The sequence below is a fragment of the Ceratina calcarata genome, unplaced genomic scaffold (genome assembly GCF_001652005.2).
Source record: "Ceratina calcarata isolate Rehan_Ccalc_2016 unplaced genomic scaffold, ASM165200v1 scaffold218, whole genome shotgun sequence".
NCBI classification, from domain to species: Eukaryota; Metazoa; Arthropoda; class Insecta; order Hymenoptera; family Apidae; genus Ceratina; species Ceratina calcarata.
This window is the reverse complement of record NW_017143550.1, coordinates 78,406-92,993: the sequence shown is the minus strand read 5'-3', so window position 1 is coordinate 92,993 and position 14,588 is coordinate 78,406. Positions and strand designations below refer to the sequence as shown.

The 14,588-nt window shown below is 42.7% G+C and overlaps 1 protein-coding gene across 5 annotated transcripts in view; it reads right to left on the bottom strand.

Moving 5' to 3' along the window:
* The window catches only part of sick (sickie), a 127,015-nt gene that overhangs the window by 37,334 nt on the left and 75,093 nt on the right, over positions 1 to 14,588 (bottom strand). For 4 of the 5 annotated variants that reach the window (XM_018020140.2, XM_018020141.2, XM_026811397.1 and 1 more), the window contains 7 exons: positions 11,226 to 11,481; positions 3,155 to 3,481; positions 2,759 to 2,983; positions 2,258 to 2,672; positions 2,017 to 2,158; positions 1,728 to 1,754; positions 111 to 355 (listed from right to left, as the gene is read on the bottom strand). In XM_018020140.2, coding sequence (XP_017875629.2) covers positions 111 to 355; positions 1,728 to 1,754; positions 2,017 to 2,158; positions 2,258 to 2,672; positions 2,759 to 2,983; positions 3,155 to 3,481; positions 11,226 to 11,481 — 1,637 coding nt within the window. The remainder of the gene's footprint in view (positions 1 to 110; positions 356 to 1,727; positions 1,755 to 2,016; positions 2,159 to 2,257; positions 2,673 to 2,758; positions 2,984 to 3,154; positions 3,482 to 11,225; positions 11,482 to 14,588) is intronic. The other variant, XM_018020142.2, reaches the window with a different exon arrangement.

The following is a 14,588-nucleotide window of genomic DNA, read 5'->3' as shown; positions in this document are numbered from 1 at the left end:
CTTAGAATAAAAATGATTTATAGAGAATTCTACTTTAAAAATCTTCATACTAATTTATGTAACAGAACTGTTCTGTAAAAAAGTGACGATATCTTTAAATGGAAACTCACTATCGTCATCCTTGTGCACATGCTGGTAAAGATTAGGCGGCTGGCGCGAAGCGTGCGTGGGTGTAGGAGATGTCGGTTGCGACCAGTGTTGCCCCGTACACCCGGTAGATCCTACGGGTACACTGTAATACGGTTCGACGCCCACGCCCATTCCTACCCCGACTCCAACTTCCTCACCGACGGAGGACGATGCTCCACTTCCTCTAGCTAACATCGATGGATACATTTTTTCGCTTTTCGTGGATCTGCGAAAACAGAGTGTTCGCCCTTTTGAATCGCTGATGGCAAATCGCTTTATTCGTTGTATACTTATACCGTAAAATGCTTCCGAAGACTGACAAACAGTTCCCCTAATCAAATTTATTTACTGGCGTAAGTTTCACCAAGGAGTTGAGTAGAAATATTGTAGTGATCGTTTGAGAACTGTTTGCATCTTCGGAGAGTAAAGCGCGCAACGTGCATCGATTGATATCTAATATCGATGTTCCAAATAAGAATAAGAGAAAGGAGGAGAAGAAGACGATTCGTGTCTACAGAAACGTAGCCGATACTTTAGAAAGTGTTTTTTTTTTGTATCTCTCGAAGGCGAATCCACCCGAGTACTTTTCTTCAAAATAGAAAGCACAGTCACATTGTATAGATACTTGTTGCAGTTTGTTACGCTCGACTGCGTGCAGGAATGAGATCGGTCAGAATAGCATAAGTTAAATCTTATACGGAAATTGGGTCGATGCACCAAAGTGGTTGCAAAGGTAACGACGATTTATGTATTATGTACTGTAAGAAAATTAAAACATTCCTGAAGGCAGTTGCGTTTTTACATGTACGCGTGTCCCTCGTTGAATGAAAATTGTTAGATGCGAAGAAATCGCCATTCATGTCGCCCTCGTTAGATTCGATTCGATAAAAAATTCCGGAAAGATCAGTCGTTCGGACAAGGGTTCTTCGCATCTGGCGTTCAGTTTACTTAGGACGTAACGAGAATACGTCTGTCTACCTAGCGAGTGTATACGCAACTAGTCGATCTGGAAGAGACATCCTAATTAAAAGATAAATTCCCTTCCGTCGTCTGAACGTCAAGCGGCGCTCGTCGATCATGTATACACTCGTACGGTTCAGTAACATCACAGTGAAAGGAAACGAGTTAAACGAAAAACAGAAACGGTTTAAAAAACGCTTGGAGAGAAACCGGGAGTCGCAAGAGACGTTGATTAATCCTTTTAAACTGCGTAAAATTTGCAAGACCTTATGCAATTTATTTAAGACGTTTTTCACGTTTCCTTTCATTGTGCAGAAGATTCATAATGAATAAGCTTCAGCATGCGTTTGCACAACAAGCAATAGATCAACCATAAAGTACGAAGAAGATACGAGGCATCGATTTGATCGGAGGTAACTATCACAGACTGGCTGTTCAAATGGTACAAATGTAAAACAGAAAAGTACTTGACAGAATTTAATAAAATATGAACGAGTGTGTGTTTAGTGCGTATAAACTGTCACTCGTGTGTACGTGTAGAGTACAACAGAACCATATATATCATGGTCCTGTTCTTTCAATACTTATGCATGGAAAACAGGCTCTGGACGAATGTGTATTCTAGATTTTCTCACTACCTTGGGAATGTCCTGTCCCGCAGATGGCTAGAACGGTATTAAATGGTCTGCTATTATTTAACCGTAAAAACGGATCGTTCGCTGTTCATAGAGTGGTTACAATTAATAAACAATGGTAAGAAATCAAGCCGAAACTGATCGTTTCAAATAACGTGGTGATGAGAAAAAAATTGCATCCTCTAATCATGCATCTATACATATGAATGTATGCGAATGATGTCTAAAAGATTCTTGACCATGTCGTGAAAACTAATATGCAATGAAGTGGATGGGTTCTTTGTGAACTTACCTAATGGAGTTGCTTCTGTTGAGCCTCGGCGGGGCCGGTGATCCTGTCGAATCTCTTTGATGTATCAACAGACGAGCGTGAGTCAAACTTGCGCGATGCGAGCCCAATGACTCCACGCTGTCGGCTTCGCACAAGCCCATTCCTGAAATATAAAAAGTTTCATAAAATTTAACGGATTCTCTTCTTCTGTTGAGATAAATAATTAAATAGGACAAATTAACTTGGAAACAAAAGAATTTACCTTGAGAACGACCACTTGGCGTGTAAGTATTGCTGTGTCTCATCCAGGATGTGGTATACGGACTGTTGGGCGTGTAATACCCCTGAAGGTCAGGCGCTGCATAATTGCTGCATGTATCACTGAGACTTCCGTCGGATGGCTTGAGCACCCGTGGCGAGAAGGAAGCGGTCGTCGGACCCGCGCCGGATCCTCTCTCGCGGTGGTGGGCAGATGCAAATAGCGCCGTAAATTCTGGGCTACCGGGTTTCGGTAAGCTCTGCGATCCAAGCATGAGTCGATCCCGCACTGACTGAGAAAGTTGGCTGGCGCTCGGCCCCGTAAGGCTGTAACTCTTGTAGTGATGTCCTTGATTTGACGATGAAGAGTTAGCTTGAAGTTCGGTGGTACAAGTCTGCGTGCCACCGGACACTTTGACCTGAAATAATAAAGTACGAAATTTTATTAGCCAGCGTGTAACATGAAACTGGCGTCCAGATAAAAATAGAAGCAAAATTTACTGACCTTCGTCCTTGGAACCGCGCTAACTTGAGCAGTCCGTGCAGAATCTTTCCCATTTTGCACACCGTTAGGACTTGGACTGGTACCAGCACTGTGTCTCTTAACGTATCCGAAACTCTGAGGTACACCCCTAACTTTGCTGCTGCCGCTCGTCGATGTTCCCGATGAAACTTTTTGTGGTTTTTCTCCGTTTGCATACTCAGCCATGGCCTGTTTTCGATGTTTATCCTACGAAAAAATCAAAAGGCCAAATTGAGATCCAAAATAAATCACAAGCCATGATGGAAAATGTTTATTGAAAAAAGATTTAAAAAATACCTGTGTTAAGCAAACAATGAAAAATCAATATTCTAAAGTTCGCTGACTTGTACGAAGGGACAAGACTGTATAAATGTTTACCTGCGATCGCCTGGAGGGACTAGGACTCGGGGGTGCGCCCTCCTTGTCTCTCTCCCGGTCCCTCGCTGCTCCGGCCTCGATATATTTCTTCCATTGCTGACTGTTCGAGCTGCTGTTCGCCGAGCTGTTCGAGCCGGACTGCTGTTGGTGTTTGAACGCCGAGTTCTCCGTTTGCTGCGAGCTGTCCGATTTTTTCACGTGGGGATGATGGCCAGGGTGCCTGGAGCTCACCACTCGGTACACCAGGTTGCTGCTCTGCTGCGCACCTTGGGGGGTGGCCGAATTACCGCCACCCCCCACGATCACGCCTCCACCACCCGGCACTCTCTGTTTAAAAAAAAAAAAAAAATCCGGTTAATCTCTTGTTAAAATAATTTATTTATTTAATCTACATTTTAAATCGTTGTTTTATCAGCGACAGAATCTTTCACCGGATATTTTCAGCCACCCTTTAGATTCCTAATAGGATATCGCTGCAACTGCAATCGAACTTGCGACCTGGGTCAAGGACTTCCGGCGAGGTTGATCTCACTATTATCGATTCTCACGCACGAGGCTCGTCAGAGAGCCAGAACCCTCATAAGTATGATTCAGAATAGGGCGCCATGGCGGCGCGGCGGCTGTTCGAAGGGGTACAAGACCTCTCTCGACTACCAATCGACTTTTACTATTTGAACTGTGGGAACACCGTAAGGCAAATATTCATTCCCACATTTCTTTTCTTAAGCTCAAATTACGTAACATATAATAATATCTGAATAACGTATTACTAAATTTTAATAATACTTCATTAAATTTTCATTCTTGTTACTTTCTTGCCAATAGCTTCCACCCTCGTATAAAATTATGAAGCCAGATTGATTTATGATTCATGAAACTAAATGATGTGCGAGTAAGTGCTCGTAACCGTTCAGCGTTCTGAAGTCTCATTCGGTCCTCTTAGTTCAAATAATCAATCAGAATCGTTTCAAACGATCTGGTAAATTGACGGAATGAAAATTCTTTGATCTTCCAGCTGTGCCATGCCTCGTTCCTCCCAATCCCTAGGTTCATTTACCACGTCGGGTTACATATAGTATACCAAATGACTCATGGGGGTAGGAAACGCTTCCACTCCGGTTTTTACTATCCAGATCGTAAACGCGCTCCGAGAAGGCCATAAGCCAGGACAAAAGATCCCTGTGGGTTGAACGCGGCTTTTTCTCTTACTGCCCTTTAAAGGCGTGTTTACACCGATCGAAATGACGTCGACGGTAATTTCCTCGGGCCTTACATCACCGCGTGAATACGGAACGATCCAGAAACAATAAATATCCGCGGACCGCTTTATCTTTGAGCGACACTATTGCCGCGAAGATTCAAATAAACGGCTGATGTGTTTCCAAGTACAGAACGAAACGATCCTATCCCGTTCTTTCTTTTCCAGCTAGTTTATTCTCGGAAGTTCCATCGTGAAACCATCCTTTCTTTTAACGAGAAGAAAATACTTGAAGTCCAAAGGAAGCGATGGTAAAAAAAGAATTCGCGAATATCGAAAATTTCTACAGATAAAATCAAAATATCTTTCCTTGTTGATTCATAAAATTTAGTTGAAAGCACTCACCATTTTCTGTACTAATGGTCAACGATCTACCGCCAACAGTTTCTTCGCATTTATTTCATGTCACCACAAACAGCTTAATAATGTGTTATAAACGATCGTCTCATGTACTTCGTCCATAAGTTATTACAGTCTGTTAATTTTACGTTAGGCTTATCACCGATCAGTTCTTTCAACACCACCGGTGAATTTCCAAGAAACACACGATAATATCTCCATTCAGTGGAAGTTGTTATCGTTAATTACGATCCTTCGTGTATCGCGTTAAATAGTTGTTCGCATAGTTATGCGACGTCGTGCCACTCGGTTTCACTAGAAGTCGGGCAACTTCGAAAAAGCACCCTCGACGAAACTGCGTAAGCTTGCCAACACACGTGGGCCACGGGGATTCAACCGATCGATAACGGCGAAATACCTGCGTGAACATCAAATGCGTCATTGGACGGGATAATTAAAGGATAGCCCTCATGTAAAAGCACCCCTGTTACCCTCGACGACTAGTACAATTCAAACTGCGGGATCTATTTGCTTCAGACACCTTTCCGACCGATGCAGATTTTAAACAGCGATCTCGCTTTTGCTATTTATTTACTGAAAACAAGTTAACGTCAAACTTGTATCACACTTTACTTGTATTTGGAAATGTTGATATTATATTTGAAATAAATAGAAGACGATATTCAAAAGAATTGAGAGGATTCTGCGTTTTATACAATTTTTGTTAGACGTATTTGAACAAAAAATTCAATGAAATCGTTTGAATAAGGGATTTGTTAAGGAAATGTCAGACACAAATATTTTCAGATGTAAAGACACCGTTTCACGGTAAATACGGTTCCAAGTTCGCTTAGAAATACGAAAGCTGAAAGGCTCCTTCATCGACCGCAACTGTGCAAACAGTATCTTACACCAAAACTCCGACCCCTATTTGATCCAACAATAAAAGTCGCCTAGCGAAGGAAATAGCTAGGTGTGAAACCAATTTACGCCACGGAACACTAATAAGAATTCGTTATGACGGCATGATATTTGCCTCGGGGAGTTAGGAGATCCTTCCAGCAAATTAGGTGATTTCATCGAGGGGTTTCCTCAAGATTCGTAGTTTACTAGGTATGCGAAAAGTTCTGTTCATTCTTTCGTTAGACAAAACAACAGCGGGAACCCCAATAATAAACTAAGTAAATTATACGTGTTAAAAATAAGTGTTTTAATGTTATTTATTTAGAATTAGAGATACCGGTATTTGTATGGTAAAGAATAATATTTTTTAATGTATTTGTCACTATGATGGAAGTATTGTTCCACGAAAACACTACCAGCACCACTATCGTTCTGCACCACCTACAATGAACGTCACGTTTCCACAGTCAGACGAACGTTAACTGCCAACTACGAGGGTCGACGATCCATTCCTCACTGCCTCGCCCCCCACTTTATGCCGCTATACTACTTACTACAACGTTAGGCTGCCAAATACAATGCCACAGTTTGACAACCAAAAACTATGTCGAAGAAACAAATAAAAAAAATTACGTACTTTGTATAATACATTTCCTAACTCTTTTACGTTTTATATTCGTTGAATTATAAACTGTTCTTCAATTAAAGTATTTATACCTTTTTTTTTATTCGTAAAAATATTAAATGAAAGTGGGAGGAACTGTTTTATATAGAATTTTCTTTTTTTGTTTATTATACTGAGAATTAAAAAATGGTTCTAATCATCAGGTAAGTTGGCGTTCAGCCAACGTGATTTGCATTCGAAATGGAACAAAGTGAAGAGCAGGGGATCGTTGTTTTGCAACTGTTGAGGTGTCATGCGAGCCACACCCCAGCGGTTTTCACCCTTCTGGTCTTTTCCGACGCGGCGGCAAGTTGGCAGGGTTCAAGAAGCGGGAAGGAAACGTTACTTCGAAGCTGATTACATTTCGGGCCGGTCAGGGATTCTCGATTCGCAGCAGGAAAATCGAGGATTATCCGTCGACGGATTATCGACTATGAAAGGATGATATATAACTTTTCACGTAAAAAGGTATTCCTCTAAAGAACCCTTTAACTCGATTCCATTGATCATTCAGAAATTACTACCGGACCAATAAAATAATTATATTTCGTTTCGCCGTTATATTATAGCAATAAAAAATGAATGATTGAAGATGTTTAATGTCAAGGGAATAAACTACAAATCCAATGCTACTCATTAGCATATATTCCCATCCGTCCATCAAAAACAGATTCTGAATCGAACTTTTCCCATTCAATTCCCAAATTACATTGGTACATGAATAATTTACATAATTTGCACATGTATGTGAGCGTGGAAAAGAGATAATCTTCACGGCGCATAAATTATTTAGTTCGACAGAATTTGGTAACGGATAATGAGCATAAAACGATTGTTAACGCAGCCGGTGGTACACGGGTGAATTATCTGTTGCTGAGATGAGCGATAATTTGTACGCGCTTAAAGGAGGAATGTTTTCCGCGTTTCAGCGAAAATTAGTGCTTAATCGGTCACTGTAGTTTGCATAACGAGCAGTATTTATTTGTTCGCAATGCTTGCATTACCGTGCAAACGCAATGAATAAAATAAACGGGACTGCGGACTGAATGGGTGCTCAGAGAAACGGTGAAGTAATTGCGGGAGACGCGTATCCTTAAAATACGACGAAATAAACCAAAATGAGAGAAGATGTTAAGTTCCAGAAAATCATAAAACTCGAATATATTTGCTTTCACTAAACCAGGTTTACAATTTGAAATAAGAAGAATTGTTCATCTGACGACATGAATTTTATTTGTTTTCTCACATTAAAAGATAGATGAAAAATATAATTCTAATAAAATACACGGAGATAAATCTCTGAAAAAAAAATCGTAGAACCAGGGAACGGCTAAATTAAATTATGAATGATACAAAGGAATTCTATGAGAACTTCCCGTTTGCTCTAAAAGAAGCAAAAATAACTCTTCTAATTACCGGGCAGAAAGACGTAAACAATGAGCAGTGGTGCACCGAAGATGACAATCATGATCAGCGCGTATTATCAGTGATAGACGTAGACAATGAAAAAAAAAAAGGGCCCGAGCCTGACGCTGTGTCTATGGCCATCGGCTCTATTCGCGGTAACTGTTGCCCACGAACGACAGAAACCGAGTTTGAAAGGGTGCAGAGGCGAACGGGAGAAAGAGAACGGTTATTATTTCACCAAGCAGATATCGATTCCATTCGACGACCTGCCGTGACCCGGCTGCATAACTCACTGCAACGCGTGTATGGATCTATTTACGTTAATCCTCCTCTTCTTTTTCTAATTAAAGAAAGAGAAACATTGCAATTGTATTCTATTTTCTTTATAAAAAATTCCATAGACAATGAGCTCATTCATCGTCAAATGAAAAACTATTATCGTTTGAGAAGGTAGATGTTTTTCACAAAATCAGTACGACGTCGGCATGCCTCGATTTCCAATCCGTTTCGAAACCTGTGCATTCTTCTTCGTTTCATGCGACGATGCACCTGGGACCTTTCCCGTTGACGGAGACGTTGTTTACGTTCCCCGAAAGAGTTTGACAAATCCTTCGCCTCGGGAGAACGGAAGAGGATGCCGCGGGAGGAAAAAGAAGACGAAAAACGCCAACGAGACGGAAGCGAAAGGATAAAATATGGAAGAACGCCGATGCGCCGGGAGAAAACTCGGAATCGATACTGATCCTTGAAGCCCACCCACTTGCGTTGTAGTATACCGGTATGAATTCAGTCCGAGGGTGGTGTAAAGCTTTTTATTTTCCTCTTGCCTCGCGTCTTTGTGTCCATTGACTGACAGCAACATTTAATCTGACATGTCAATACTCATTTCATTAATTAATCAGTAAGTGAGTTCAGTCGCTTTTGCAATCTTCAAGGGAATTGAATGATACACGATTCAACTTCAACCCACATTTCTCGTCTTCATGCTGTGCGCGAGGTAATTAAAATTAGTAGCGTGAGAAGTTTGGATTGCCTGCTTTAATTATGATGTTTATCAGCGCACTTTGGCTCAAGTTTCAACTCTACAGAGCTGTCGTAAAATTTTTAAATTTATTAGAGCGTCACGTCGCGTCGTTGAGTTCGGTTCGATCGAGACTCTTCAGGGAAAGTTTAGGATAGTGGCAAACGCGTACTTTTCTTTCCAATTTTCTTGGCTCGCTGACAAAGCACCGAACGTTCTGTTTTTCTGAAAACATAGCCAGCAAGAAACTGACACCCACTCTGCGGAGAACACCCCGACCGTTGAAATGTTTCCCAAAATCTTTGAAGCTTTCAAGAAAATAGAAAACAGAAAACGAAGACAGGAAGTACTGATAAGGAGAAGAAAAATGTACCGCTGGTTACAAATACCGAGATGCACAAAACGAGACAAAAACCAATTGAAATAAACTTTAAATTCTAAGTGTTCGCATATTTGCTGCCGGAATGAAAGATAAGCGATTTAGATAAGAGATGCTTTACTGCCTTCCGAGAATAAAAAAGTGGATTGCCGTCCGAGCAGAGTTAAAAATTTACATTTAATAACGGGGATAAGAAGAGTGCAGATAAGGAGGTACGAATGGAAGTTAAGAAAGCCGTAAGAAACGATGAGGACAAATCGAACGACAATACCAGACGCAGGCGAGGCGAGTCGGATACTTTCTTTCTCCCCTTTTGTCCTTTATTCGCTCCGATAAGAACGTTGGGAAGTTGGTCCGAGATATCCCGTGGGTCCTCTAAGCCTTTTATTCAACCGGGTACGTAGCATGTAGTCGGCGCGGGATGCAAAACGCATACGTACGCTCGAGACGGCAACATACGGCGCGGAGTTGTATGATGCGCCGAGACGAGGCAACGCAACACATAGAAAAAGGGAGCCCACGGTGAATGGGGCTATTAAGGGAGAAAGGGGGTCAAATGCAACATGCAGTGTTACACCCGATGCAACGCGGTCCGTCTATCAAGGGAGATAAAAGGGGAGAAAATAAACGCGTGTTACCGAGGCCGACTTCGTTCCGGGGAGAATCATTCGTGACGCGAGCAGGCAATCACACGTTGATACAGTACGATTGAAGAAAAATGAACAATAATAATAAATTTAAAATTACAGTGCGATATGTTTGGTGAGACATCGAAATGTAAAGCTATTTAGAAACGCCGTTAAAAAAGATTATTCTAAAACTCTCTGACCTTAATCACTGAGATTAAAAGCGGTCAATAAAAATTTGAACGACATTGATTGTGTAAATGTGAAACTCGATAAAAGTCGTCGTTTCATTGCGATTCGAATCGAATCGGCGGCGACGTGACAGGCGACCCTTTAATTCAACTTCGTCTGTAACTCGATTTCCGACTCGTGCGGCAAGCATTTAATACGAACCACCCAGTATATGGCAGCTGCACCACGTAACAGCTGACACATACGTGGTGGGTAGGCATATACGAAGGAGACGCTTTGTAATTTCATTGTTTGCACTCGAACTCGCATCCACGCTCGTTCGTGCACTTCAGCTCGTCGTCGAGCCAACTTAGGTACGTTTCGGCTGAACCGCGACGACGCGGGAGCGCGCACACAGCCATTGAATAATTAGGTGGCAGTGCGTAATGCGTCGTGAATAATTATTATATGTCGAGTGGCACTAGCGTCGTTCACTGTTCGGATGCGTTTGGCAATTATAGAGATTTGGTTCAAGAAACCGTAACGACTAACGAATCAGCCACTCACGCTCGTTCCACGCTCGCGTCTTTCTCTGTCTCGTAACGGCCTGCGCTGATGTAATTTGCATTGTTTCAGTTCGTTACCATTCATTTCAAATCGGATCAATCCGCGGCAGGCAGCGCGGTGCGGCTCCGATTTAAGCTTAATTAATTTCCGCCTACGTTTGTCGCACAATTTGATGTCAACTGATTAATGAAACCTAATTGATACCGAATCGACCGAACTCGGTGCGTCGCGTCCATTGTTGCGTATTTACCGAACAAACCATGGGTGAATTACTTTGATTGAGGTTTCGCCAGACACGCGACCCGGACAGCAATTAAATAAATAGACTCTTGTAGCTACGGTTATGATATGTCTCTAGTGTTCGTCGTGTTATTCCTGTTCTATTTGCACCTCTTTTCGATTTGGATATTGGAAAATTGACGAATTCGATTTAGATGATAATGCAACAAGAAAACATGTGATTTATACCAATGATTTATATCAAGACCAACGAATTGAACGAAATGACTGACAACTATGAGAACAGAGAAACAAACCGTTTGTTAGAAGCTTCAAAATCGAGGATGTAGACGAATTCCGAAAATACCAGACGAATAATAAAGTTTCAAGTGTTTAGTACAGTTACGGAAGGCAGCTGCGCGATGCAGCCGGAGCACCGTGCCACGGTTATTTCGAGCTTTATTTTAAAGAATGAACAACCACCGACGAAATATCGATTCAGGTGAAGTTCACTGACCTTGTGATGAGAGGAATGGCCCGTGTGATTGGCGGTGGTGTGATTTCCGGCGGGAATAGATGCCAGGTCCTCGATGGTTAACTCTGCTAAGGCGTCGCTGCCGCCGCTGCAACCGCCTAGCAGCCCGCTTCCTGGACTACCCCCGATGCAACCTCCATCCGACCTTACCACGTTCGCCGAGGGTCTTTTCTGCACCCTCCTCGAGGTCACCAGTTCCTTCACCCCTGACAACTCTCGCCTCGAACCACCCACGTATCTAAAAAAAGCACGTGCCGTTGCTCGTTAATGTTTACGCTCGACCGACGCGAAACGATATTCGATTAAAAACCATTTTTGCTGGCTTTTTGTTTCGCGTTTTACTCGTGTTTACACTTTTCACTACCGCTATACAATTAGCGTCATTACTGACCCAATGAACCGTAAAATGTGAAATGAATCAAGTGTTCTTCTGTTTTTACGATTACCTGACGTTAAAATTCTTTACTGCAGGAGAACGTAACTTGTTATTATATGATTTCAAACCAGCTACGTTCACCGATTGGAATTTCTACCATGTTTCGTTTCAATCATGGTTTCTAGCCATCCGAGGAGGTTCCCGAGCAACAACAAACCGTACGCGGGCTATGGTAGCGAAGCTTTTCTATTTAGAGACACTTGGATGAGCTAACGCGCGGAATATAAAAGCTGGATGTACTAGACAATGGCGAAGCGCAGTAGCTTTTTTTTTTTTGTAAGGAATCCCTGCCTGAAACGCTGCAGGCGTTTCAAAAGGTATCTGCCGCGGCTTGCTCTAGGGCTCGTGAATCGTGCCAAATGAGGGTAGGATTCAAATCGTATAGAAATTGCTCTATTAGCGAGATTAGATACCCGAGAGTCAATCCACTCCGCGGACAGCGTGCCAGTATCCCCGTAAACCTGTTCCAAATCGATGAATTGCTGTCCGCGCGTTTCTGTCCGTTCCCTTTGCCTCGGATAGGCCTTCGTGCTCGCCGTCAATTAAAATTGCAGTCCAACTTATCCGACGAAAAATAGCCGCGTTTCTTTGTTCGATCGGTGAACCCTTGGGTGTTTGAAAACGTTGCACAAATTTAGTACGGAACCATCCAATTATAAATAAATTATATACTGAAGAGCTTATATGTCGTTGACCATCGAAACGAAATCGATAATGGTCATTAAGCTGACGCGAAAGGTCGAACGGTGATACCGTTGGCTAATTAGCCATCGAGTAACATAAGTTGGCGCGATGACGGAACGGACGGATCACGTTTGCTTTGCATTTAGACAAGTCGTCGCCGCCGCCGGGTAACAAATTCGCTGACGCAAATCCTAGGATGTCCCGTGGCTCGTACGATTAATAATTCACGAATCACGCGCGTAGGATTAGGATTATGCACTGCGCTTACGTGAGCATACCGACGGTGCAAGTCTTTACCAGCTAATGCGATTAACGCACTCCCGCTTCTCATAATGCTTTCGCGACATTTCTTTACAACCTTCCGCGACTTCTTTCGCTATAATTATTTGTTACAAGTTATTGGAAACGTAACGTAGGAAGCGTAATGGTTTTGCATGCTCGTATCTTGCGTTAAGAACGAATCTGGTATTGTAGATTATTTTTACAGTACTAAATTCTAACAGACTTAGAAATTTTAATTCTTAATATCTACGTAATGCGATTTGTAAATTGCAGAAACTAAGTAATGAAAGTAGTATTTTGTACTTAAATAGAAGACAACAATGAGGTCTGATTTTACTGTTTGTTATTTGCTTGCGATAGAAATATCATAAATGACTGTACATAAACGTGAACTATATTTCGAATTATTAACCGTGTACAAAACTGCAATTTATCACTTTACGCGTGGAGCGGCGTTACGAACTTCTTGATGTTGTTGCGTACCGAAGGACCTCAACAAACTAACACTCGTGATCGATCATTTACCCCGAAAACTTTCCCTAACCTTGACATCGAGTGCACCGATATTTCCCTACCGCTGTCCTTCGACCGGCCAGAAAACAAAACTTTAGAAATCGTAGCTTCGTCGAGAAAACGAGACTAAACTAAAGACTGCCAATGAAAAAACTGACTTCTTGAAGTGTATTCTTGTGCGGACCGTCACTCACTCTCATAACACATCACAATAGCGAAAAAATATGTAAAATTGGTCCTCGTATCGATCAACTGGAAAAACGATGAAAAAATAGATCAACTGAAAATTATCCCGAAAATTTAGATACACAGACTGCGTAAATTTCTTTTCGCACAGGAGGTCAGAAGACGTACTCGACACAACACAACGCTGATTCGATGCGATACGGTAAGAAATGTGTGAATCCGCAGAACGAGCGGAATATGAATGATGTGGCATATAAGAATTTATACAAGGAATTACCCTGAGTAACGGCTTGGAACGCGTTCGTCGCTCTCCTTGTCCGTGCAGGACGTCGAGGTTCTTAACACTTCCCGGGGAACGTCACAACGCCGACGATGCGAACGAAAATAAGATGATATCTCCCGGCGAGACCGACGAGGGAAATAGGTGTAACGCGAATGGTGGACCTTGACGAAGAGGCAGCCGGTTCCTCCGTCCCCGGAGAACTATCGCTAACCGCGAGTTCCCGTGCTCGTCGTCGATCGTGTACGTACGTACGTTTCGTTCGTTCTCGAGCCCGACGACGAGCACCCCCACCCCATCGGCGCAACACTACACCGTACGTACGCGGACGGGTTTCCCGTCAAACCAACCCCCGAGAACAACCCTCCGCGCCCTCCTCAGCCTTCGCGCAAGAACCACCCTCGGTGGCGCCTTGAACCGCCCTGCCGGCGCGGGTTTAGCGACGTCGCCGGCAGATCGCACCAGCGAAACCGACGCCGACGGATCGATCGACGTGACGTCACGGGCCGGGGCACGCAAGCGTCGTCGTTGCGTCGTGACAATATCTCGCACCGATTCCCGGTTTCGGTGTCGTGTCGGGCTCTCGACGACACGTTCCTTGTCTTCATACGGACATGCACCTGCCTGAGTTCTCGAGGAATGTGGTATTTCTTAGAAACAGAGGTAGAAGCCGACTAGATTTTCCCTAAGCAAACTGGAGTATGCTTTCATTTCAAAAGCAATGTATGACCATGTCGTTAAAAGGAAATCCTTGTAGACTTTTTATTATTTAGATACGTTTTGCCAGATTATATGATATGCAATTTGTTAGATAATGATATAATAGAATAACTTTGGTAAAAGGTTTCAGGAGCAATTCTTATCTGAACTAATTCGCACGGCTGACTATATTCCGTTCCTACACTACTTCGCTCAAACGGCTGCAGAGGCCATTCGATGAAATGTGCAATATTATTTACGCTAA